We start from the raw sequence: 24,719 nt of genomic DNA, 5'->3' as shown, positions 1-24,719 counted from the left end.
AAAGACTACTGAGCTATTTTGCTTCATACCGTTAAAGGCAAAAAATGGTGTGGTTGCAGGTGTTGGCTTTTGATAGAGTTCTGTGGTAGGAGGAGCATCTGAAGGTTTCTGAAATGGTAGTGCATCCACCACCTTCAGATCAACTACTTTATCTGATGCATCATAAAGAAGGAAAAAAAAAAACATTTGTTATCAGTCAAACGTCACAAAGCTATTATTTGCACCTGCAAACTTAAGAGATATGGTCACCTTTAAAAGTTTAGATTTATAACTAAACACACCGTGAGTTTTACCTTTACCCCCATTTTTGGGCACCTTGTTTTTCTGCTTCTTGATTTCATTTAAATCTGGAAAAACAAGATCTGTGGTTAAGCATTTATTACAGAAACTACAGAGTGGAAACTCTGGACAGCAATAAAGGTGAACAGCAGCAGGTCCAAAACATCAGAAGAATCAAAAAAAGAACCAAACAAAGCAGGAAGGAGTGCACAACCAAAACAAACACAACCTACAGGCAAATTTTGTAAAGTTTAGAACTGGTTCTAGACCTATAATAATCGTAATATTATTTCTGTTCACTTCAACATAGACATAGCAATTGCAAGTCTAAAAATGACAAACTGCACCATTATAAGTTAATTAGGCTACAATTCCTCACATTACCTTTACAGTGAAACAGAAATAGCCAAGAGTATCTGCAGAAGCATGTGTGAAAAAATTTCAGAAGGTGTGTTTTTGCCAAAAATGAGGTGTTCTGGGAAATAATTAGTGGATGGTCTGTAGCTGTAGGTTTCTAGCTCCATGCTATCAGGGTAGTGTCTTCAAAAGTCAAGGTTTTGTGGTCAGTGACCAGTCCATGAGCATGGGAAAGTACGGTTTCCAAAGTAAACGGTTACTCAAAACAATCCTGTCATCAGATTGGTTGTGATTGATAAGCATTGGCCATGGTGGGCTTGTTGGTTTCTGTTTTGTTTGTTACGGAATGGAAAGGTCTGTGGAGGAGTGGACAGCTATGTTACAGTTCTTCATGATTTTTCTGTCTACTGTATATAGGCTAGTTCAGGGTTTTTGCCATGATTTTATCAATGCCACTAACAGAGGATAAGTAAGAATTAAAAATCTGTTTTCATTAGTCAATTATAGTATTTCCTCTAATGAGAAGAGCATAAAGAAAGAGTCAGATAAAGGGAGAGTTTAGTGTTGCATGAGGAATTGGACATGTTTCATCTGTGAACTATCTGTCATAGTTTTATGACACTGGAAATCCTTTCTGGAATGGCGCATAAACATTTTCTTTGGCGTGAAAGTCAGTTGTGCAAGATGCAGTCTCTCACTGGAGGCATGCTTGTTAGTGTGGTATGCTAACTGTTAACTGAATTGGAGCAGCACAGAGCAAAGCCTTGTCAATATAACATTTCACCATGTATATTACACCCGGGGAGAGAATTCCAACATTATGTCTGAGGCTGTTATAGAGAAAAAACTTCACATATTAAACTTTTAAATAACTCAAATCAAAGCAGAAAGCTTTCTCACTTGTTCTTTCATATAAAGCCAATAAACTCTCATACTTTTACAAGTACATCTCTTATACACAAAGTATAACGCTACGTTCATTTAACATTCAGTGACATCTATAATGATAAACATCTCCTTATCAGTTTATGAGTATTAGTAAGACTCAGTTAAATTGGTTTTTAAGTTACCAGGCTCTTTTCTAGGTCTCTTGATAGGTTTGTCCCATAACTGCCCCTTATGCTTCTCATTATGGGATGCTGTGGGAAGAAGAAAGCTTGTTACTACCATACAAGTCAAGTCAAAACACACTTCATGACAACAACAACAACAACAAAAACAGACAGAAACATTGAAAAAAAAAAATTTTTTAAACAAAAACATATTAAACTTGAATGTAGGAACGTCTGTTCTCAAGATTATTTCAACATTTCAATCTGATGTTGCTATTTTAGGCTTTTGTTTCATTTTTTGTTTTTCTTTGTCATTCCTAAACATGCCTGGACTTTCTTACTTAAACGTTTTACTTGAAAATATGAAAGCTCGTCAGATGAAGATGAAAAGGTAGACGGGATGACAATTTTACCAGAAGCACCTTTAACACGAATGTAATTCAAATCAATGTGAGCTAGCTAGCAATCTAGGCGACATGCTATGAAGGGAACGTGGCTTCATCGGGATCTATTTCCACTAGTGGAGTATAAACAAACAGAACATTTGTCCATATTGTGTCCAAAATGTCACTTACTCAATAATAATTTCCTGTTTATAGAACCACGACCGCTTTGTGCCTATGGCTGAATCACAGTCGTGTTGATATATTCTGTTTACCTGTGCTCTTGCTCGTGTGATATTTGAAAATCTGTTTCATGGAGCAGACGAGGAGCCTATTCTGACACCGCCGATTACAGACGAGTAAACATCAAAACATACAGTGAACAGATGGTTTATCGCTAGAAAACTGGAATGCTTTGTTACCCGGTGCAGTCCTGACAGAGGTGTTTGAGTAGGTAGGAGGCAACCTTATTGGATTAAGAACTGAGACTGGAGAGACACGCTTGGTTACTGTAGGTGCTGAAGTTCTTGCCACAGAAGCAGATGGTGAAGGCATGTCTTGGCCTAGATAGACATAAACATAATTAGCAATTTCATGGTAGTGAGAAATGGTAGTTCTTGTTGGATTAGGAAGAGGACGGTGCTGGCGAAGTGAAGACAGACAACAAGCTGCTTTTACTCTGTAAGTAAGGATGTGATTAAGTGTCTGACAGTCCTGTGGAGACAGACAGTGAAAGCATTGACGCAGACAGACAGTGCAGTCCTGAATGAGTACAGTGGTGATGACAGATTAGATGTGAGAATTCCTTGAGAGGTGGTGCTGTTAAAAAAGTTTTTTTAAACATTGCTAATAATGAATTAAAGCTGCAGGTACCATTTAACTGGTCCCTGTCTTAGACTGATTTCTAAGTATTCCTTTACATGAGGGATGAGCATGATGTGGCAGCATAGTGCAGAGTTTGGTGGCTGGGTGACAATGAGGTTTAAAGAACACTGAGTGGGTGTAATACAGTAGTTATAGCACAAGTGAAGTGATGGCATTGTAGGCATTTGTGGAAAAATAATAAAATAATGCAGTTGATGGCATAGGTGATGCTTGGTAGCAGTGTCATTTTAGCTCAATTTCTGTGCTGTTATGCGATGTGAAGTCACAATTGCATGGCATGTGAAAGACAGTGGTTAGGACCAATAATGCTGGAGCCTCAACACATATTGATATCATTACCCTGGTTCCTATTCGTTGCCCCACTGACAAGAGCAGGCTTTGTTAGATGTCCATCCAGTGATTGGCTCGGAGCTGCGTGACATGAAGAAGCTGTCTCATAAGGATAAGGCTTATACTGCAATTTGAAAAACTCTAATATGTTGTTCTTATGAGTCTTACTACAGTCTGGGTTATATCCCTGCCTTTGGATTATGGGTCTATAAAAGTGTTTGGCCTGAATTTAGTGGGACTTTCAGGGGAATTCTTGATAAGATGTTTTGGTAATATTTAGTCATCTAGAAACATTTGCTTTCTACATGGCCCAGGCAAGTTTCTGCACAATGTATTCCAGGCACTATAACCTCAGAAGTAATATATCATGGATGTTAAGCACTGTGCTTGTACTTTTTTAATACATTAACATAAGTGATAAGTAAGCAACAGGAGAATTTACCCATTTTGCTGACTGGGAGCGTCTTGTTGACCAGCTTCTTTTCACGCCAAGGTGAGTTTTGTGTGTTCGATTGTTCTAAAGGTGTTTGTACAGGTTGCTTTGGCTTACTCATGACGGTATGTTCAGTTTTACCATTTTGCCGTGTGTTGGTGTTAGAATGTTTTATTGTAGCACGTGATGGGTGATGGTCAGGTTTTTGTTGGAATTCAGTAGTGCTTAACCCCTCAAATGTTGTGCTGAATTGGTAGTAAGTATTGGGTTCATGTGTAAATTTTGGCTTGATTATATTTTTGTGATGTTGATTTGTGACAGGCTGTTTATGAGACCTGACGGTAGGATGGTATTTTGCTGTACTGGATTGGTTTGTGGTTGGTTGGGGTTGTACTGTGCTGGATTGGGGTACTCTGGTCTTCTGTTTGTTTTTTCTGGGTTTGGATTTGGTTGTGGTCAATTTGGGTTGCACTGTTTTTGGTTGGGATTTTTCTGTGTGTTTGTTTGGATTGGATTGGGTTTTAATGGGTTGGGATTGAGATTGTGTTGTGGTGGGTTGAGTTTTGGTTGTTCCTGGGTGATGTATTACTGTGCTATTTTGGAATTGAGTTCTGTGGGGTTGAGATTGTATTGTAATGGGTTGGGATGTGTGGGGTTGAGACTGGGTTGTGGAGGGTTGGGGTTGGTCTGTTCTTGGGTGGTATTTTACTGTGCTAGCTTGGAATTGAGTTGTGTGGGGTTGAGATTGTATTGTAATGTGTTGGGGTTGGGATGTGTGGGGTTGAGACTGGGTTGTGGAGGGTTGGGGTTGGGCTGTTCTTGGGTGGTATTGAGATTGTATTGTAATGGGTTGGGGTTGGGATGTGTGGGGTTGAGATTGTATTGTAATGGTTTGGGATGTGTGGGGATGCGATCTTGTTGTGGAGGGTTGGGGTTGGTCTGTTCTTGGGTGGTATTTTACTGTGCTAGCTTGGAATTGAGTTGTGTGGGGTTGAGATTGTATTGTAATGTGTTGGGGTTGGGATGTGTGGGGTTGAGACTGGGTTGTGGAGGGTTGGGGTTGGTCTGTTCTTGGGTGGTATTTTATTGTGCTAGTTTGGAATTGAGTTGTGTGGGGTTGAGATTGTATTGTAATGGGTTGGGGTTGGGATGTGTGGGGTTGAGACTGGGTTGTGGAGGGTTGGGGTTGGTCTGTTCTTGGGTGGTATTTTATTGTGCTAGTTTGGAATTGAGTTGTGTGGGGTTGAGATTGTATTGTAATGGGTTGGGGTTGGGATGTGTGGGGTTGAGATTGTATTGTCATGGGTTGGGGTTGGGCTGTGTGGGGATGAGACTGGGTTGTGGAGGGTTGGGGTTGGGCTGTTCTTGGGTGATGTATTACTGTGCTAGTTTGGAATTGAGCTGTGTGAGGTTGAGATTGTCTTGTAATGGATTGGGATGTGTGGGGTTGAGATTGGGTTGTGGAGGGTTGGGGTTGGGCTGTTCTTGGGTAGTATTTTACTGTGCTAGTTTGGAATTGAGTTGTGTGGGGTTGAGATTGGGTTGCAATGGATTGGGGTTGGGTTGTGTGGGGTGAAGATTGGGTTGCACTGGGTTTGGGTTGAGTTGTATGAGTATGAGACAGTTTTTTGTTGGATTGGGTATAAACTGTGTGCGGCTGGGATTGGCTTGTAACAGACTGGGGTTGGGTTGCGTGGGGTTGGGATTGAGTTGTGATGGGTTCAAGTGTTGTAAACATGTTTTGGGTTGTTTTGTATTGGCCTTTGGCTGTGCTGTGTTGGGACTGGTTTATACTAGTTTGAGGGTGAACTGTATAGAGTTGGGGTGTTTTAAGAGGGTATTTGATTGTATGTTGTTGGAACTGGGTCATTCTAAGTTGGAATGTGGATGTGCTGGATTCGAGGTGGGGATGAATTGTGTTGTGGAGTTGGGTCCTTTTCTTTTGGGTTAAATTGAGTTGAGCTTTGACTGTGCTAGATACCGTTGTGGTTGTGTTGGTCTGTGTTTTGGGTGTGTTGAATAGAGGTTTACTTGTGGTCAGTTGGGAATGGGTTGTGTGAAGTGGTTGTTGGGAGGTAATCGAAGGAGATGATATAGTAGAATTGTGAGTTTGAAGAATATTATTGGTTTTTAAATTGCTCTTTGTTGTGTGAGTTGAGTTGAGGGTCTGGGGCAAGGACAATGAATCTTCAGAAGGACGTGGAGTTCTTATGCCATCGCTTGCTGTTCCTGTTCAAAGAAAAGATATGACAGTGCCTTATAGAGAGAGTGTGTGTGTGTGTGTGTGTGTGTGTGTGTGTGTGTGTGTGTGTGTTTGTTTGCAGAACTTGATAGACAGTATGCTTGTAATGGCTTTGCGAATGTTCCGCTTTGAGTCTGTAGTTGGGAGACAAATTCCCACTTCTTAAGGGAGCTGAAGTTGCCTTTTATACTTCAAAGCACTCTTACTGCAACACGTAGACGACTTTCTTTGACAATGCATTTAACACAGTCAATATCTTCTGATATGGAACTGGGTGCAGAGCCCACTATATATATATATATATATATATATATATATATATATATATATATATATATATATTGGTCTGGTGTTTTTGGTTTCTGTTCTATCATTAATCTTTAAATTTGCATTATGCAATTCAGAGCTAAACTGACTAGAAAACTATGCACTAAAACTCCACTAGTAAAGTGGAACTTTGTCTCCCGGTTCCACAGGAGTGAGAGCTGAGAAGGAACGTGGACCTGAGGAAAAAAATTCTTGGATCAAGATCAAGCAGAAAAAGATCCAGCATGGCTTGTGAATTTTAGATGTATAGTAAGGAGTATTAAATATACACAGTGGACACTTTATTAGGTGCACATACCTTTTAGCTACCTTTATTGGCTATTTTCTCAAGAATTTTACCTCTGAGAACTGTAGATAATTAGTATATCAGACACAGTGGCATTGCTGGGATTTTAAGCACTGAATCTATACTGGTACAGTTAGGAATACACACTCTGATCTTAACTGTAGGTGTAAAGTTAAAGACAATAATTCACAATAGATTGCTCTTCCATTGTGAGCTTGGTTGGCAGACCGACTCTCAACCCAGGTGTCATATTAAGGTATTTAAAAAGCCCTTCATTACTGCTTGCTTCTTACACTTGTACAACACACACTACAACATCAGTGTCACTGCTATGCTGAGAATGGTCCATTACCTAAATAATATCTGGCCACCATTGGTGGTCTCTTTCCAGTTATGGAGAGGTTCTGATAAATGTTCCTATCAGCACATGAGATCCAGTGAGTAAACTATTTGGTAGTCACACCTGGCAAAATGATCAGTGACTGTAGGCACAAGGCATGTATACCTAATAACATGGCCACTGAGTGTATACTATTATACATACTCCCACATACTCATAAAATGTGCAGTATTTCATTAGTATTGTCTTGGTTATAAAAAGTAACAGAGATTTTCCTTTGCAGTTACATGATCAACAACTGTAGACTGATCATTTAACTGGTCAATAGAACGCCGAGCTCTTTTGACAAGCAAAACCAAGAGTACATACTTCTACAATACATTGATAAACATAATAGCATGCAAAGGAGTGTTTTAGAAAGTGTTCCATTGCAAATCATTATAAAAAAAAAAAAAAAAAATCACCATAGAAAAAAGCATTCCTAGATTTCTTTTTGTGTGAAAGTAAGATAGGTGGAGAAAAATTAAGACAAGTGTAAGAATACAGTAGAGTATTTTTAATCATTTGGGCTGTGAGAAATTCAAGAAATCAAAAATAGAAACAGGCATTGTAATTTTCATTACCCAGAGTTACCCTTGGTATAGGAGAGGGTGCTGGGGGTCTGAGGAGGGAAGCTGGTCTGCTCTGAGTCACCCTGGGCAGAACTGCAGAGTGGAGCGTATCACACTGAATCAGATATTTCATAAATATAAACGCTTCTCTTAAGGTTTTTTATGAATGGAGAAAACATCTTACGAGGCACCGAAGGGGAGAAAGTTTGAGGGCTTTCGGTGACGGGTTTCTGTAGGAGAGAGACGTCTAGACTTATAAAGAAAAACAGGAACGAGAAAGAAAGGGAAAGAAATATTGAGAGAAGTGGAAAATAACACTGGATATGATAGACTTACCTTTGGTCTCAGAACGCTCTCAGGCTTCAGTGGTTTATGAATGTCTGTAACTGAAAAAGGAGAACATTCTCATTTAAAGAAGCAATGCAGCCAGCTACAATCAAGTGCAAACGTTGTTTTTTTTTGTTCTCTTCGCACAGACCTAATAAGACAAACAAAATGTAATTTATAACAAGACATTTAGTGTGTTGGGTTCTGGATGTTTTTTTTCATGCATAAGGACATTTTCATAAACCGTTCAAACAGTATTTCATGACAAAGTTATAAATATGACAAGATAAATTACTGCATACCAAGCTCATGCCATTATTGTTCCTACAACTGTCTGGCATGTACTCAAAGTACATGACCCCATCCTCAAAATGAATTCCTACGCCCCTGCTGTGACAGGGCAATCATATGATGCGTTCAATATGTCTTCTGGTGTGGAGTCAGTGTCAAAATACTACTGCATTTGTATTTTCTGTTTTTGTTGTGTCATGAATATATACATTTGTCCTTAACATTATGCAATTTAGTACTAAACAACCGGAAAACTGTGCATTGTAAACTAGTAAAAGGGAAATTTGTCTCCTTGTTCCATGTGTTTACAGTGAATGGAGTATGGATCTGAGAAAACATTTGGACAAAGAAGAGAAAGATCCGGCAAGTCTGGGGTATTTCTCCTGTATAGTAAGGAGTACTGGATATACTCCATGGATAATTTATTAGACAGTCCCTACAGGAGTTTTTTCTCATTGTTACGGCCAAAAATGCTTGATTTTTCTGCATCGTTTTTCAAAAACTATCATGCAATTTGTGGAGTTTTTTTATGCTTTTTTTTTTAATTGTTTGGCACGGTATTTCGCAGTGATGCTTGTTTGGTAAACGAGACCTTTTTAGCCGTACTCACGTTCGACACACGTGAACTGAAGAGGGCTTTTGCTGCATGCGCGTTGTGATGATGTCACATGACGTATCTTTACCCAAATCTGTAGAAAATCTTCAGTAATTTTTTTTTTTAAAAAATTGCAAGCTCCTCCGAATATTGTGGAGGTTGTGTGATTTGGCGTTCATTTCTGCCATCGCAAAATTGCAAACTCCATGGAGGGATTGATTAGTATATTAGCCACCCTTATTGGGTATTTTCTCAGGAACACCTACCGTACACTGTAACAGTACTTTGTAAGCATACAATCGTGACGTAGTCTGAGAAAACCCATTGGATGTTGGGTGGGAAGATGAAAAATCGGGGTTTGACCTTAATTGTTGGGTTTTTAAAAAAAATTAGAACATACTTTGACACCTACTTTAAAAAATAAAAAAAAATTATACACCTGTACATTTCACCAAAACGACATGGAAATATTTTTATTCAATTTATATTCTTGCCTAGGATTTCTGAAAACTTGTAGTTTTCAGAACTATATATAGCAGAAATTTTGAGTAGAATATTGAGTAGTTTTCAGAACTATATATAGCAGAAAATATCAAAGTTTCGCCATGTGAAAGGTTCACCCAGGTCACTACAAAAACACTGACGCAGTAATAAAGTAAGAGCACAATATGCATCTGTCGGCTCTCATCCACCCCATCCATCAAAATGGAAAGGAACTACCATAGGGCTACAGCAGAGCAGGAAATAGTGGACCATTAGTATATCAGGTACACCAGTGTTGTTGTGATTTTTAAAGCACGGTATCCTTACTGGGGCACACGGTGGCTTAGTGGTTAGCACGTTTGCCTCACACCTCCAGGGTCGGGGGTTTGATTCCCACTGTGGCCCTGAGTGTGTGGAGTTTGCATGTTCTCCCCATGCTGTGGGGGTTTCCTCCGGGTTCTCCGGTTTCCTCCCCCAGTCCAAAGACATGCATGGTAGGCTGATTGGCATGTCCAAAGTGTCCGTAGTGCGTAGTGTATGAATGGGTGTGTGAATGTGTATGTGATTGTGCCCTGCGATAGACTGCCACCCTGTCCAGGGTGTACCCCGCCTCCCCCAGTCCAAAGACATGCATGGTAGGCTGATTGGCATGTCCAAAGTGTCCGTAGTCCGTAGTGTATGAATGGGTGTGTGAATGTGTATGTGATTGTGCCCTGCGATAGACTGCCACCCTGTCCAGGGTGTACCCCGCCTCGTGCCTGATGCTTCCTGGGATAGGCTCCAGGTTTAAAAGACCCATGTTTCCCTTAAAACCAGGTGGTCTATGAGAAATTCACAAACGTTCAAGAAATCAGTAATACAAACAGTCTTTTAAATCTCATTACCTTGAATTACCCTCTGTGTAGGAGGGGCTGCTGGGTTTCTGATGTCAGAGGTCAGACTGCTCTGAGTCTCACTGGGCAGAACTGGAGAGTGGAATGTATCACAGTGAATCAGATATTTGCTAAATATTAAGGTTTCCTTATATATATATACGAATGGAGAAAACATCTTACAAGGCACCGAGGCGGAGAAAGCAGGAGGGCTTTCGGTGATGGGCTTCTGTGGGAGAAAGAAGTCTAGACTTACAAAGCAAAACAGCAAGGCGAGAGAAAGAGAAAAGACAAGAGAAAGAAACAAAGAGACAGAGATGGAAAATTGTTTTCTGTATAGGATAGACTTACCTCAGGCTTTAGAAAGATCTCAGGCTTCAGTGGTTTATGAATGTCTATAGGTGAGAAAAGAGAATAAGCAGATAAGTTGTGTCATTAGGGAGTTTCTATATGTGTGTTTGAGTCACGATGCAGTCCTGGTGCAATAAAGCAGTGCTGTAAGGAAACAGTTCATGTTAAAAATTTGAATCTAGGACTATGTGAAATAATCGTGAGGTTAGATTAGCATCAAACTAGCATTTTGGTGCAGATGCAGGACGTCGGCTGACCTCGATAAAGTCGGCTCGGCGTTTGATATTGACAGTTCGGATGCAGAACTTAGGAACGCATTGGAAAACTTTCACAAAGCCACTACTTCATGTGCAGTTATTCCCATACAGTGGCTTTTAAAGTTGGTATAATTTAGAAGATTAGAAGAGTAACGCAGTTAGAACGATAGATAATGTGTGGATTTTATTTTCAACAACCAGAGCATCCTTGTTCGTGAATCTACGGGTGCAATCAAAATGATTCGACCCCCGTCGCAAATCAGGTTTGTTGTCAAAATGTACAGACTTTCAGTTGGTTGTACTGAACAAATCAAACAAAAGCGATTGAAATAGTTCAACACGACGAACGCTTCAAGTGGTTTCCCCAAATTCAACTGAAAATGCAACGTCTAATGACTTCTCCAGTCTCATCTGATATTTTATTTTATTCCATGGACATGCAAAAAAACGTGGGCAGAGTGAAACCAATTTTATTTATATATATTTATGTGACGCTAATTAATAGTGCGTCTTTTTCAGTGTATCGAAGTCTGCATTCATAGTAACACTGTTTTAAACGCTATTAAGACCCCAGAAGGAGAAAAAAAAAAGTGGTCCTCTTTTTGGAACACCAGAATACGGTCACCCTAACTTTTGTGATGTAATGTTACCTGCATCAGGGACAGTGATCTTTTCATTTATTTATTTATTTATTTATTTATTTATTCATTTATTTTCTTAAAACAAATCCAAACATTGAACATGTTTTAAAGCTTAAAGTATTTTAGATCTTATTGTGTTTCTCTCGACTTTATTTACACACGTGACGTTGAAGCAATCCCAAAGTAATCAGATCACATAACTTTCACATTGTGATACTTGGATTACGTTACTGATGACATTTTTTATGAAGTCATTTATAACTGTAACGGAATAATTTTTTTAATTAACCCTCCTAACCCTGGTCATTAGTGTATCAGGCACAGAGGCTTTGTTGGGATATTCAAAGCACTGTATTACACGCTGTGTGCTTTTAACTGTAGGTGTAACTCCCTTCCACTGTGGGCGTGGTTGGCAGACTGACTCTCGACTATAGAAAAAAATTTCACATACTCACATACTTTTATGTGAAAGTAAGACAGGCGGAGAAAAAAAAAGATTAGGTGTGTTAAAATAAACAAGAAAGCATGTTCTTTTTAAAATGAGGTGCTCGATGAGAAATGCAGAAATCAATAATGAAAATAGGCATTGTAATTTTCATTACCCAGAGTTACCCTCGGTATAGGAGAGGGTGCTGGCGGTTTGAGGAGGGAAGCTGGTCTGCTCTGAGTCACCCTGGGCAGAACTGCAGAGTGAAGCATATCGCAGTGAATCGGATATTTATTATTAACATGATTGTTTCTCGTAATGTTTTTTTTACGAATGGAGAAAACATCTTACGAGGCACCGAGGGGGAGAAAGCTTGAGGGCTTTCGGTGATGGGCTTCTGTAGGAGAGAGACGTCTAGACTTATAAAGAAAAACAGGAACGAGAGGGAAAGAGAAAAGACAAGAGAAAGAAACATAGAGAGAGGTGGAAAGTAACTTACTGCGTATGACAGACTTACCTTAGAACCCAGAAAGTTCTCAGGCTTTAATGTTTTATGATTGCTTATATCTTCTACTGAGAAAAGAGAAAACGATGGCATTATTATTAGCTGATTCTCATTTCAATCTTATTCATTCTCATTTGAATTCATGAATCAACACACACACACACACACACACACACACACACACACACACACACACATATACAGTCATGTGAAAAAATAAGTAAAGAACAAAACCACATGGAAAAATAGCTTGTTCAATCAGTAATTCAACAGAAATATCAATAGATCAAAAGTAAGTACACCCTTGGCATCAGAAGCTAGTATTGCCCCCTTAACTTCTTGTAGGCGGTTTGCATAATCGTCCACCAGGCCTGCAGGATTTTTTGACTACTCGTCCAGGCAATATTCTTTCAGTTGCAAGATGTTTGAGGGTTTTCTTGCATGTACCGCCTGTTTCAAATCCCCCACAACATTTCAGTGGGAATCAAATCCTGGCTTTGACTTGGCCGTTCCATAACCCGCCGTTCCTTACTGGATTTGCTAGTCTGCTTTTTTTAGATCATTATCTTGTTGAAAGGTCCACTTTCGGTTTGAGTGCAGCTTTCGGACAGATGGCTTCACATTATCTTCAAGCGCTCTTTGATATATTTTTGATAGTTGAGTCAATGAATGCAAGCTGTCCAAGCTATATATACACATACAATACTGTACAAAAGTCTTAGGCATCATTTTTTTCTAGTACAATCTTTGTTATAGATTTTTATTTTATGACGTCTACATTATCAAGTCAGTACAAAAGACATTTTAGATTCCCAAACATTAGTTTTCCAGCACAAAATGAAATGTTACAGAAAAATGTTTGTATGTCAGTAAAGAAAGCAGTGTATTAAGTGGTAAGAGAGACTTTTCGGACAAAAAACACAATGAAGGTCGATGGGTTTCGCTGCAAAAATAAGACGCGAGTGCGACAGGCAACATCTCAAGATGAACCGTGTCTGGTTCTGTAAGATGCTCGATAACACTTACAGCTCATTTCCTTATAAACCTGCACAAATTGAGACTACTATTATAATTTTAAAAAATTTATCACACCAAATACTGGCTTTGTTTCATTTACTACAGTTTACTGCTCATTTATGGTATTTTAGAAAATGTATAACGTTTAATTTCGTTATTTTTGAAGGCATCATTGCTCTACAGCATTTCTTTGCACGTGCCTAAAACATTTGCACAGTATACATACATACGGTATGTTGTCTTTCTAGTAATTAATGTCGAAAACTATGAAATTAGAAACCAGTAAAAGGGAAATTTGTCTCCCTGTTCCATCTGTTTACCATCAGAAATCAAAAGGAGTATGGATATGTGTGTGGGGGGGGGGGGTGGGGGTGGGGGGATATCTTGGATCCGTATAAAGAAGGGAAAGATCCAGAAGTTCTGAACAATGCTTCTTGAATAAAGTATTCAACCCCCAGGTTTGCCAGAAGGTCCAGGTGAAAGAGGATTTTCCATTTTCCGAACCAAAACCACCTCAATTGAACCATCATCGAAGAGACTGTCAGTCAGAAGTAAAGGAGTGAAAATGAAGACTAGGGAGCATTCTAAGGAAAAATAAGGTAATAGAATTTCAGAATTTAGGAATAGGGGGGGAAATGATACCTAAGAGGTTGAACATCCCAGTATTATCCCTGTTGGATCAATAGTGGAAAAGAGGAAGCTGCATCACACCACCCAAGCACTACATACACAATGCCTTCCTATTACTACATCAGTGTCACTGTTATGTCAAAGTAAGACTGGTGGAGAACAAAAGTGTGAAAGAACAGAAGAGAAGAACTTAGGACTACTGAACAAGATAGAGGACTAATGGTTTTACAACAGGTTTATGTTAAGATATTAATACTGGAAACAAATAGCCATCCTACAGTCAACATTCTTTCTGCTATACAGGATTTGCCCACCATGACCGGTCATCATATGCTTACACAGCATTATAGAGAAAGATCGCATCATGGCTGCAGTGAGAGTGAAGGTATGGGAGAGACGAGGAACCAGGGCTCCAAACTCTTCCTGTTTGTCAACATGATGAAGGCTGTTGCAGAAATTAAAATTGTTCACTGCGTCCAGAAAGAGGCTGGATGATCTCAACATCGGCTTCACGTTGGCATACCTAGTTGTCGGAATGGTAATATGACTTTGATATTTGTTACGTCTACTTAGGAAGACGTACAGCGGATATAAAATATCTGCACACCCATGTGAAAACATTTTTTTTTGTGTGATGTCAGATCTTGTGATATTGCAACCAATAAAATGCAGGTCATTATCATGCTGGAAGATGAAATTTTCAGCTTTTTAAAGTGGAGCCTGTAGGTTTTTATGCCAAAATAGATTGGAATTTGGAGCGATCCATGGTTCGCTCTATCTTGAATAGGGTCCCAGTTCCAGCTGAAGAGCAGCAGCCCCATAGCATCATGCTGCCACCACCATGCTTCACCATGGGTATGGTGTTCCTTGGGTGAAGAACTGTCTCGTTTTTGTGCAAACTATATTTTAGAATTATCCCCAAAACGTTCGGCCTTGATCTCATCAGACCATGACACATTTTGCCACATGGTTTTGGCAAAATTGGGTCACGCAACCTAACAGCCCAGACATGTGAAGAAAATGAGACATTGTTGTCACAGGCAGGGAGTAAACAGTACTTGCCAAGTATTCCTGCAGCTCCTTTAATGTTGCCGTAGGACTCAGGCAGCCTCCATGATAAGATTTCTTCTTGTCCTTTCATCAGTTTTGGAGGGACATCCTGTTCTTGGTAATGTCACTGCGATGCACCATTTTCTCCACTTGTTGATGATGGCCTTCACAATGTTCCAACCCTGTCCTTATCGATACCTTTCGACAGTGAGCTCCCGTACATGCTGTGTAAGTTCTTTTTGAGGACCATGGCTTCAGCAGTTAGAAGAAACCAAGAAGATGTCAAGAAGGAAATCCTACAGAAACAGCTGATCTTTATTTGGGGGTTAATCAGAATCACTTCGGTTATAAGTTTGAATGTGATTGATTAAAACTTCCCTATTTGTTTTTCACTTGGATTTTGTTGTTTGCTATATCACATTCAAGGTGGAAAAGATCTGACATGATTTTATTTTTTACATACCCAAAACCTGTGTGTAGACCTTTCTATATCCACGGTATGTATTGTATATTTGCACCTCACGGGTCATGAGCGGGAACATCCCATATGTTCTGTGAACTGTATGGACTGTACGTTCTTGTTGAAAAACCAATAAAAAAATATTTTTAAATCAGGAATGAGAAATTCACAGATGTAAAAACAGCCATTGTAAGTTTTATTACCTTGAGTTACCCTCTGTGTAGGAGAGGATGGTGGGGGTCTGAGGAGGGACGCTGGTCTGCTCTGAGTCACGCTGTACAGAACTGCAGAGTGGAGCGGATCACACTGAATCAGATATTTCATAGGTACGAACGCTTCTCTTAATACTTTTTTATGAATGGAGAAAACATCTTACGAGGCACCGAGGGGGAGAAAGTTTGAGAGCTTTCGGTGACGGGTTTCTGTAAGAGAGAGACGTCTAGACTTATAAAGACAAGCAGAAAAGAAAAAAACAAAGGAAAGACACATAGACAGATGGAAAATAACTTATTATATATTATAGTCTTACTTTAGGTCTGGGAAAGTTCTCAGGCTTCACTGGTTCATGAATGTCTATATCGTCTACCGAGAGAAGAGAACAATGTGTCATTAGGCAGTTTCAATTTTTTAATGAGACAATATTAGCTGAATCTTATTTCAATCGTATTCTTTCTCATCTGACTTTATGAATCAATGCAGTCAGCGAAAGTTGAGTTTAAAGGCATTTTAGTTCTTCGGGTTCCATAGCTGTTCATTCATTACCACATGTAACGAAAATACTGAAATATTTTACTAGTAAAAATAAATATAAAAAAGTTTATATTTTTTAATAACCACCACTCTATACATTCTTTCTGATACAGTATGTGCCCATATTTCTGGACATATCTGTTATAACCCTGCCAGATGTCATGCACTGACTTTTTCCTGAATCAGGTCTGGCGATTGATTTGGTCCTGGCTAAATTCAATTTCAAAATGTTTTTCTGATGATTTTTGTTTTGGATTGGGCTTTTGGTGCAAGGTATACCCGCAGTAACCAAATAAAAATACATGAATCTAATCTAAATGCATAGAAATACAAATAGGAGGCAGAATATATGTTGTTGCTGTTATTGTTTTTCCCCAGAAAGGTTCACAAGGCATCTCATTAGAGACCCAGCTGGGATCCCATGGAGCACAACATAAACACTGTGGGAGGTTTTTTACGTTAAAGTGAGCATGAAAGATTGGACAGGTATGACGTTAACAGGACAAAGAAAGCCGGTGGTTTCAATTAAGCTACTTTATTTATATTGGAGGAAATTTGGTCAAAAAGATTGTGGGCAGGTACAAGCAAAAATGATAAGCGCACCAATAACACAGACCAATTATGAACTAGAACGATGTAGCTGAGGTTGAGGAACTGTCAGAGTCAGAATTCACCCAGCATGCTGACAGTACTCGCGTTCCTACCTTCGGCCATGCCGGCTTTGGGTTTAAAATCTGAATACTGATATATATATATATATATATGAATAAATCTTTGGAGCACTAAACAAATACAGATGCAGATATAGATACAGCCATTGCATCAGATCCCTACTTTGTAGATAAGAATAGATGAAAAATAGAGACACATTTTTCTTGTTAAGTTCAAAAACCATGCTTTTGCCCTCAGTTAGATTTGTACGTGAGGCTCATGAAGCGATTTGCATGTTAAAACTTTAGTGCTTTGTTATTGTGAGGTACCAGCTGTGTTGTGGATTACTGGAGGGCTCCAGGCTCCATTGATATTTCCAGACTCTGCTCGGACCCCAAACTCATATGGCGTGTCTGGTTTGAGTCGGTCAATGATTGTTTCTGTGGTGGGGCATGTCTGATAGTTCCACTTCTTTTTGGGCTCCTTCTCCCTGTAGCGCACGGTGAAGTGACTAGAGATTCAGAGAAGACAAAGTTAGTCTGTTGTTCAGTCACGCTACTGATATGGCAATGATTAGCCTGGATGTGAAGGGCTTATTGTACTTTATATTGTGTTTGTGATGTAGAGCAAAAATGTCGAAAAAGATAAAGATGTAGTGCAAAATCTGACATTCACAATGATTCAAAATTGCTTAAGCAGCTGGAAGAAGTTCGGCTTTTACTGACTCACAGTCTTTCTCTCTGGGTTATACTGGGCAGCAAAAGGATTAGATTGGTTAAACAGAGCAGACTGACGTCAACCTTTCCACCAGCTTGACCAAAGAGCACACAAGAATATGTGTGTGTGTGTTATATGTGTCTTTAAAGCTCTGCACCTGCAATATCTAAAATAGAGACATATCACATTCCAAAGTTTTTGATGTCTGTATTCCTGTCTGTTCAGTATGAGAGTCTGGGACTCTGTGAGACTATTGTGATCGTTTTGGCTCTTCTTATTACTGGTATTGCTCCATGTCTTCTGTCAAAAGAATGACCAAACATCTGGCAGAGTGTCAATGTTCTCGTCTAACATCAAGAGAGCAGACGTGCATGAATACAAACACACGGTCTTACCCGTCCTCGATGCAGTCGTCCAGGTTGGTTTCACTGGAAAGGGTATTTAGCAGTGTGCCCCAGGACAGCATAACTGAGGTCGGGGTCACAGAGCCAATCACCAGATGCAGAGGCCTCTCCAGAGTCTCCTTCCCTACAGATTAAAGATTTATCAGGACATGCATTGTATTTATATGGACGTAATGAAACCAGTCCTTTCCATGCATCCACAGTAGTATAGTTTACCTGCGCACTGTTTTTTCACCTCTTCTTCTTTGACTGGTTGTACTGCAACTAGATATTTTGGCTCAGCGTCTGAAAAAGTGAAACAGAAACTCAGACAGCATGCACGCGCGAGAGAGAGAGAGAGAGAGAGACGGAGAGAGATTACCAAACAGAGAATTTGGCGGGTTTACCGATTTCAGTTTCATAAGGTTCCCCATCCTCAGGGAGTTGGATGAACTGCTTGGAGAACAAGTTGCTGCCGTAGCCCAGGATGTAGCCCTCCAGCTTAGTGTCCATGTGTGGCTGAAGGAACTTCAGCATGATGGTGTCTCCTATAGCACTGATCCGAACCTTTGTAGTCTGCCTGCGCACTGGGGATGGAATATAAACCAAAAAGGACACAAATAACAGTTATAAAGAAGGGATCTATGCTGTTGACTGAGCTATTGGCCGTCTCAGTGGAAGAATACGCCTCAATATGACATCAAGATTTTTAATAGCCAAAAACCTACAGAGCATTAACTGATTTTGGTTCTGGCAGGGCATTTACAGTATCACAGAACAATGTGTTTTTATGCTATTGCCACAGAGTGAAATATTCTAATATTCCAGCAAGTTGATTGTCCCCACAAGAGTACATTTGGTCATTTTAATTGGATATTTTAATGCTTTACCGCTTGCTAGAGTTTTCAGCACGGCTGTGGATCAACGGTTCCACAGTTTAATGCCAGATTTAGTTCTATCCAACAACTACATGGTCGATACCACCAAAACAACCATTAATAAGTCAGACACGTGAATCTGGGCCACAGACACTTACAATTATAAAACACAACTCTTAAACATAAAACAGACACCAGTAAAGACAAAAATAATAAATAAAGGTCAAACATCTTAGAAATGGATTTGAAGCATAGCCTTGTGGTCAACTTTTATTACTCGGTTGATGAAACTGTGGGTGTTACTGCAGGATAAAAGGTTGCTGTGTGTGTTGGAGAGAAGGAAACTCCTGGCAGCTCCAAAACAAGCAAATTGGCTTTTCGTTACTTCAGAGCTGGCTCTGCCCATCTCCGGGCATCTCCTATAAGGTATTAGTCAGGGCTGGATTAGCCTGTCAGCAGGTGCATTGGAGAGATGCCGAATCGGAAAAGTCAGACTGGGTCTGTGTGTGTGAAGTGAAACACACGGTGATCAGGATTTTATTACGTGCCATGGAAATTTGTAAGGCCAAGCACCACAGGCCAAAATAACAATCTTACTTTTAATTGTCAATTTTTTTGGTATTTTAGATATCTGCACACATTTATACCTTTAACTACACATATTATTTCCTAAAAGATAATGCTATGGAATGCCTGTATAGTCATTTCCTTAAATTGTATAATAATTTGAGCATGAAATATTAAGTGGTTCTGATCATTACGGATATTATTTGAATCATGTGTTTTCTCAGTCTAACCCTTTTGAAGAAGGTTCCTTTATGTAATTTCACACACTGGTACATACTTCCTAAAGACCTTGACATAGGGATATCTATCCATCTTCTATATCGTTTATCCAACAGGGTCGCGGGGAACCTGGAGCCTATCCCAGGGAGCATGGGGTACGAGGCGGGGTACACCCTGGACGGGGTGCCAATCCATCACAGGGCACAATCACACACCCATTCATACACTACGGACACTTTGGACATGCCAATCAGTCTACGTTTCATGTCTTTGGACTGGGGGAGGAAACCGGAGTACCCGGAGGAAACCCCCGCGGCACGGGGAGAACACGCACACTCCGCACACACACACACACACACACACACACACAGTGCAGCGACGAGAATCGAACCCCCGACCCTGGAAGTGTGACTGCGCTCTACATGTGGATATAATTTTTCTAAATCATTATATGAAAACCAATAAACTGTTCAGCTGTAAAATTATGACCACTGGCTTTATCACAATAAAACAAAACAAAAATTGAGGTCAATTTATAAAACATTTATAGTAATTGTAGCTAGATGAAGTGTGTGAGGATCACATCACACATCACACACATATAGAATATAAATCTCCATGACAGCTAGAGCTCAGGATCACTGGACTACGCTTACAATCAGGTGGGCAAACTGGACCAAATTCTTTAAGGCTCAGTGGTCTCAAATAGACGAACAGGCAAAGGGATGCGGGGATGCATTTTTAGTGTGTATAGGCATGAGTGTGAGTCACAAACAGTAAATTAGCTGCTCTTCTGGCCCAGTGTCGTACTCAGCACTACATCACGACAGGCAGTGACCTCCCATCATGCCTAAGACATGCTACATGTTCACAATCGCCTTCCGTTTGCTATAGTGACATTTTGGGACGTTTAGTAGGAAAACATTTGCTCTGCCACGCCCATGCTATCTTTAAACAAGATCTTAGGTTAGAAAGGTGAGCTCTGTAGTGTATGTCCTCCAGCATTTTCAGTGCTTGTAGATTCAATGACATAAATAATGGAAGTTCTCCATGAATTATCCATGTTGTCATCATTTGGATTAAGATTTGGTGTATGTGAGGGGGGAATAGCACATGTTTTCAATTATTTCAAATCTTAAGAAATCATGCAGAATTAATTTCACTTCTGTGGTTCCCATCCTGGAAAAGACTCCTCCCATCAGCACATGATTTTCATTAAGAATCACACTCATTTTGAAACCTATCTTCTTATGTGTTAAGACACACACACAATTTCTTATTTAGGAGACCATAAATCAAAAGTCTCTCAGATTTCCTAAAACTGTGCCATTTAGCCAAGGCCTAGTCTTAATCTGTGGTTGGAAATTCGCCCATCAAGCTCGGGCCAGTATCATCGACTAAGTCGGGATCCAACAATGATTAGGTAATGGAGTACTCCAGACAAAATTGCACCAGGATGATATAAAATTGCACTGTCTACAAGGTTCTTCCAAGGGCAGAAGAAAGATGTTTGTCTACACGACCAGAAACGCCAACAAAACAATAAACTGTCTGTGTAAGTTTTAGACCAGACCGATTTGCTTTCAGCTGATGACCAGAGTCTCCCCACACTTCAACACCTCCACCTCTCTTCCCAAGAAACACACAGACTTTCCCTCCAAATACATAGCTATTTCAATTATTGATCACTGGTAAGAACTGAAGTGACATCCAAAAGTCAATGACATCACTTCCATTTTGCAGAAACTAATAACCACATGGAGGCTAACAATAACCACGTGTAATGTCCATAACTCTTTTATTTAGAACAAGCGGCTCATTAACAATCTGATAAGCCAAATTCATTTTATTCAATGGCATGCATATTTCTGTAGCATGCCGAGTCCACTCGAGCACCAGAGAATAAAACTGGGCCAAACAAAGCAAATAAAAGAACAGAGTGCATGAGTTCATGGCCAAAATCTGAGGTATTGGATTCAAATCTATACAAAGTCATAAATAACATTGCTACGATGTCGGTGAGTCGTATTCTTGAATGCAGTCACACTGATGCACGCAAGATTAGATTTACCTTGAAATCCATTTTGGCAGATGAATTATAATTACTCATAAGCATACTAAGAATGTAGTCTTACGCCGCTAACCTGTGGGGTATGATCAAGAAATCCTAAACTGATCTCAGCTGTAGTTCTTTCAAGCTATTGCAAATCCTAGTCTGTTTTGTGAAGTCGAGTACAGTTGTGAGCAACAGTAAATAGCAGAGTGTTCCATACCTCTGGATGCGCAGGTGAGGTTAGGGAGCAGGACCTCACTGAGGATGAGGAGGAGCAGGAAGACTGACATGCTGTTCCTTTCATTCAGTGGGTCAGTAAAGCTCAGTGCTGTCCACCGTCGTCTGCTCGGATTCCTCTCCAGGAAAGGTCTGCCCAGCTCTGAGGCGTGTCTCACACCCTCTTTCACTTTACTATAATTCAGTGTTCACACATGTGCCTGAGAGTGTGCGTATACAAGTGTGTGTGTGTGTGTGTGTGTGTGTGTGTGTTGGAAAAGGCTGTGCATATTATGGCAGGATTTTGAGAGGTTTTGCTTGTGACCAGACCATCTCATAGTGGACAAGCTTGGGGGAGGTAACCTCTGATGTCATGCATGTTGTCAAAGTTTGACATGACTTCTCTCTCTCTCTCTTTCTCTCTCTCTCTCTCTCTCTTCCTCTCTCTCTCACACACACACACACACACAAACACACACACACACATCCCCTCTCTCTCTATCATTTCTCTCTCTATCAACATTCTGTTTTCTCCCCACAGACAGCTATTATTTCTTTTCCATCCCATATGGAACCATTCTTCAAGCCTTGAGGATTTATTTACTATGAAGAACATTATATTTTAAACATACAGTAAGGGTTCAATAGATTTTTCAGATACTGGAAAATAAACACTAGAATTATTGACTGTCTCTCAGTCTCTCACGTCTAGCAACACTTATTCTAAGCATTTGATTTAAATGGACATTGCTGTTTAGGCTCTGTCCCAGACAGTAGGCTGACTACTTACAACACACTTACTCATCGTCGGTAACCATTTTATCCTAGTCAGGGTAGCAGTGCATACGACGCACACACTGGGAACACTGGGAGTAATAGGGAATATACCCCGGATGAGATGCCAGTCCATGTCAGGGAACACACACATTCATAAACTCATTAACACTTTGGGGCAATTTATAGTAACTAATTCACCTACTGGCCATGTATTTTGGATGTTGACGGAAACTAGAGATCCCAGAGAACATACATGAGGAAGAGCATGCGAACACAGCAAGAACATGTCATAGTCTGCACAGAGAGTAACCTGAGGTCAGGATCAAACCAGGGACCCAGGACCTGTGAAGCAGCAACAATACTCGCTGTTCCACCAAGTCACCCTGATAACTGACAACTTCTTTCCTTCCTTCCATCCATCCATCCTTCCTTCCATCCTTCCTTCCTACCATCCATCCATCCATCCATCCTTCCTTCCTACCATCCATCCATCCATCCCTCCATCCTTCCCTCCATCCATCCTCCATCCATCCATCCTTCCCCCCATGCTTCCTTCCTTGCTTCCATCCATCCTTCCTTCCTTCCTTGCATACATCAATCCTTCCTTCCTTCCATCCATCTATCCTTCTTTCCTTCCTTCCTTCCATCCTTCTTTCCATCCATCCATCCTTCCTTCCTTCCATCCATCCATCCATCCTTCCTTCCTTCCTTCCTTCCATCCATCCATCCTTCCTTCCATCCATCCATCCATCCTTCCTTCCATCCTTCCTTCCTACCATCCATCCATCTATCCTTCCTTCCTTCCATCCTTCTTTCCATCCATCCATCTATCCATCCTTCCTTCCTTCCATCCATCCATCCATCCATCCATTTTGTGTATCACTTATCCTACACAGGGTCACAGGGAGCATGGAGCCTCGGGGCACAAGGCGGGGAACATCTGACAACTTATATATTTAAATTATCAAGTGACGTGTTCATGAAGCGACCTACATGTCATGATTTTCATAATGAAAGGAAAACACATTGAAATATCTGCTTTAAATCTAGAGAAATATGAGTAGAATAATTAAAATCACTTCCAAGGAAGAACAGGCAGGGATGGCAAGTGTGTCACTTTTCTAATTGGTTAACTCTGTAATATTAGCTCATTGATTAGCTTTTCAATTAGCCAAATCAACATTAGTTAACACATAACTTAAATCAGGTGTGTCCAAGTTTATCCAGAGAGTGCTGGTGTGGGTGCAGGTTTTCATTCCAACCAAGCAGAAGCCACACCTGAGTCTATTGAAAGCCAAGATCAACTGATTAAACAAGTGGAATCAGGTGTGGCTCCTGCTTGGTTGGAATGAAAACCTGCACCCACACAGGCCCTTTCCGGATAAGATTGGACACCCCTGGTTTAGATCATTCATCACCCCAATGTTGGTTCACTGATTGGCTCACCAACTGATTACCTCGCATAAAATCTCACAATTAAGACACTGATTAGTCATTGCATATGTTAGCAAATTAGCTAGTTAGTTAGTTAGTAGTGGTGCCAATTAACCCAATGTTTATCTCATCAGTTACCTCATACATTAGTTGAATAATTACCTACCAGTTGAACAGATTGTTTGGTTAACTTAGTGATGAAACCACTTTAGTGAACTATTTGTTTATTAATTTACTTTTGAGCTCAGTGGTTGAACAATCTCAGTGGTGGAACTATCTTTGGAGCTTTGTACTTCATCTGCCCAAGCGCTGTTTGGAAGGCATCGTGTGACTGAATTGGTGAGTCCATGTTTATGAAATCCATGACACACACTTACACCCAATTATTCAGGGTTTTTTTTTTTTTATTTGAATAAAAATGTTGGCAAATGAATAAATGTGCAAAGAGGATTTTTATAGAGAACAACTAGTAGCCAGGAATATGAAGTGTGTATTAGCGCAAATTAATTTGTTTTACAGATCATTATTATTCAAACCTCATATCCACTCATTATTTTCAAACACTTGTTTACAAGCTTGTGATTGGGTACGAAGTCGCACCTTTCTCTTGAGGCATTTATTTCCAAGAAATGTAATCATTTTT

The 24,719-nt window shown here is 40.1% G+C and overlaps 1 protein-coding gene across 4 annotated transcripts in view; it reads right to left on the bottom strand.

The window, feature by feature from the left end:
- Positions 1 to 22,578, bottom strand: part of LOC128609175 (target of Nesh-SH3) — a 35,752-nt gene extending 13,174 nt beyond the window's left edge. Inside the window, exons 1-21 of one of the 4 annotated variants that reach the window (XM_053627628.1) lie at positions 21,870 to 22,577; positions 18,340 to 18,519; positions 18,170 to 18,238; positions 17,945 to 18,077; positions 17,162 to 17,343; positions 15,961 to 16,013; positions 15,808 to 15,853; positions 15,635 to 15,715; positions 12,287 to 12,342; positions 12,121 to 12,166; positions 11,945 to 12,025; positions 10,445 to 10,488; positions 10,277 to 10,322; positions 10,106 to 10,186; positions 7,862 to 7,911; positions 7,710 to 7,755; positions 7,538 to 7,618; positions 2,494 to 2,634; positions 1,707 to 1,775; positions 282 to 347; positions 30 to 152 (exon numbers count right to left, since the gene is read on the bottom strand). In XM_053627628.1, the coding sequence (XP_053483603.1) occupies positions 30 to 152; positions 282 to 347; positions 1,707 to 1,775; positions 2,494 to 2,634; positions 7,538 to 7,618; positions 7,710 to 7,755; positions 7,862 to 7,911; positions 10,106 to 10,186; positions 10,277 to 10,322; positions 10,445 to 10,488; positions 11,945 to 12,025; positions 12,121 to 12,166; positions 12,287 to 12,342; positions 15,635 to 15,715; positions 15,808 to 15,853; positions 15,961 to 16,013; positions 17,162 to 17,343; positions 17,945 to 18,077; positions 18,170 to 18,238; positions 18,340 to 18,519; positions 21,870 to 21,939 (1,744 nt within the window). In that variant the 5' untranslated portion in view covers positions 21,940 to 22,577. Of the gene's footprint in view, positions 1 to 29; positions 153 to 281; positions 348 to 1,706; positions 1,776 to 2,493; positions 2,635 to 7,537; positions 7,619 to 7,709; positions 7,756 to 7,861; positions 7,912 to 10,105; positions 10,187 to 10,276; positions 10,323 to 10,444; positions 10,489 to 11,944; positions 12,026 to 12,120; positions 12,343 to 15,634; positions 15,716 to 15,807; positions 15,854 to 15,960; positions 16,014 to 17,161; positions 17,344 to 17,944; positions 18,078 to 18,169; positions 18,239 to 18,339; positions 18,520 to 21,869 lie in introns of all 4 variants that reach the window. The other 3 variants (XM_053627629.1, XM_053627626.1, XM_053627627.1) reach the window with 3 other exon arrangements.
- Positions 22,579 to 24,719: the final 2,141 nt, after the last annotated feature.

Source organism: Ictalurus furcatus, chromosome 6 (genome assembly GCF_023375685.1).
Source record: "Ictalurus furcatus strain D&B chromosome 6, Billie_1.0, whole genome shotgun sequence".
Lineage (NCBI taxonomy): Eukaryota > Metazoa > Chordata > Actinopteri > Siluriformes > Ictaluridae > Ictalurus > Ictalurus furcatus.
Note: the sequence above shows the minus strand (reverse complement) of the source record. Positions and strands in the feature narration are given on the sequence as shown.